Here is a 343-nt window from a genome sequence, read left to right as displayed (position 1 = left end):
GGGTGGGGGGTGGCCCAGCCTGTCCCCAAGGCCAGTGCTGAGTGTGTGGAGGGCTGTTACCAGGTGGATCTGTCCTGCCAGCCCAGCCCCGGCAGCAAGTGGTCCAACTGCTACGGCCCCAACAGGCTCCAGACCACGCTCAAGCTGATCGGTCCCGTCATCATGGGCATCGGGCTCTTCATCTTCATCTGCGCCAACACCATGCTGTACGAGAACAGGGACATGGAGACCCGCAGGCTCATGCAGAAGGGGCTCTACTCCATGGCCGCGGGTCTCCCCGAGGGGACTGGCCCAGAGGATGGGCACTGCCAGCGTGGGGATGGCCAGCCTGTCCCCAAGGCCA

General features: G+C 65.0%; 1 protein-coding gene across 1 annotated transcript in view; it reads left to right on the top strand.

Annotated features, from left to right (window-relative positions):
• Positions 1-81: 81 nt before the first annotated feature.
• The window catches only part of TMEM200B (transmembrane protein 200B), a gene marked incomplete at its 5' end in the record, with an annotated part of 1,160 nt that continues 898 nt past the window's right edge, over positions 82-343 (top strand). Inside the window, one exon of the mRNA XM_010136538.1 lies at positions 82-313. Within this exon, the coding sequence (XP_010134840.1) occupies positions 82-313 (232 nt within the window). The remainder of the gene's footprint in view (positions 314-343) is intronic.

The sequence above is a fragment of the Buceros rhinoceros genome, unplaced genomic scaffold (genome assembly GCF_000710305.1).
Source record: "Buceros rhinoceros silvestris isolate BGI_N320 unplaced genomic scaffold, ASM71030v1 scaffold33405, whole genome shotgun sequence".
Lineage (NCBI taxonomy): Eukaryota > Metazoa > Chordata > Aves > Bucerotiformes > Bucerotidae > Buceros > Buceros rhinoceros.
The sequence above is the reverse complement of the archived record's forward strand: the minus strand, read 5'-3'. Positions and strand labels throughout refer to the sequence as shown.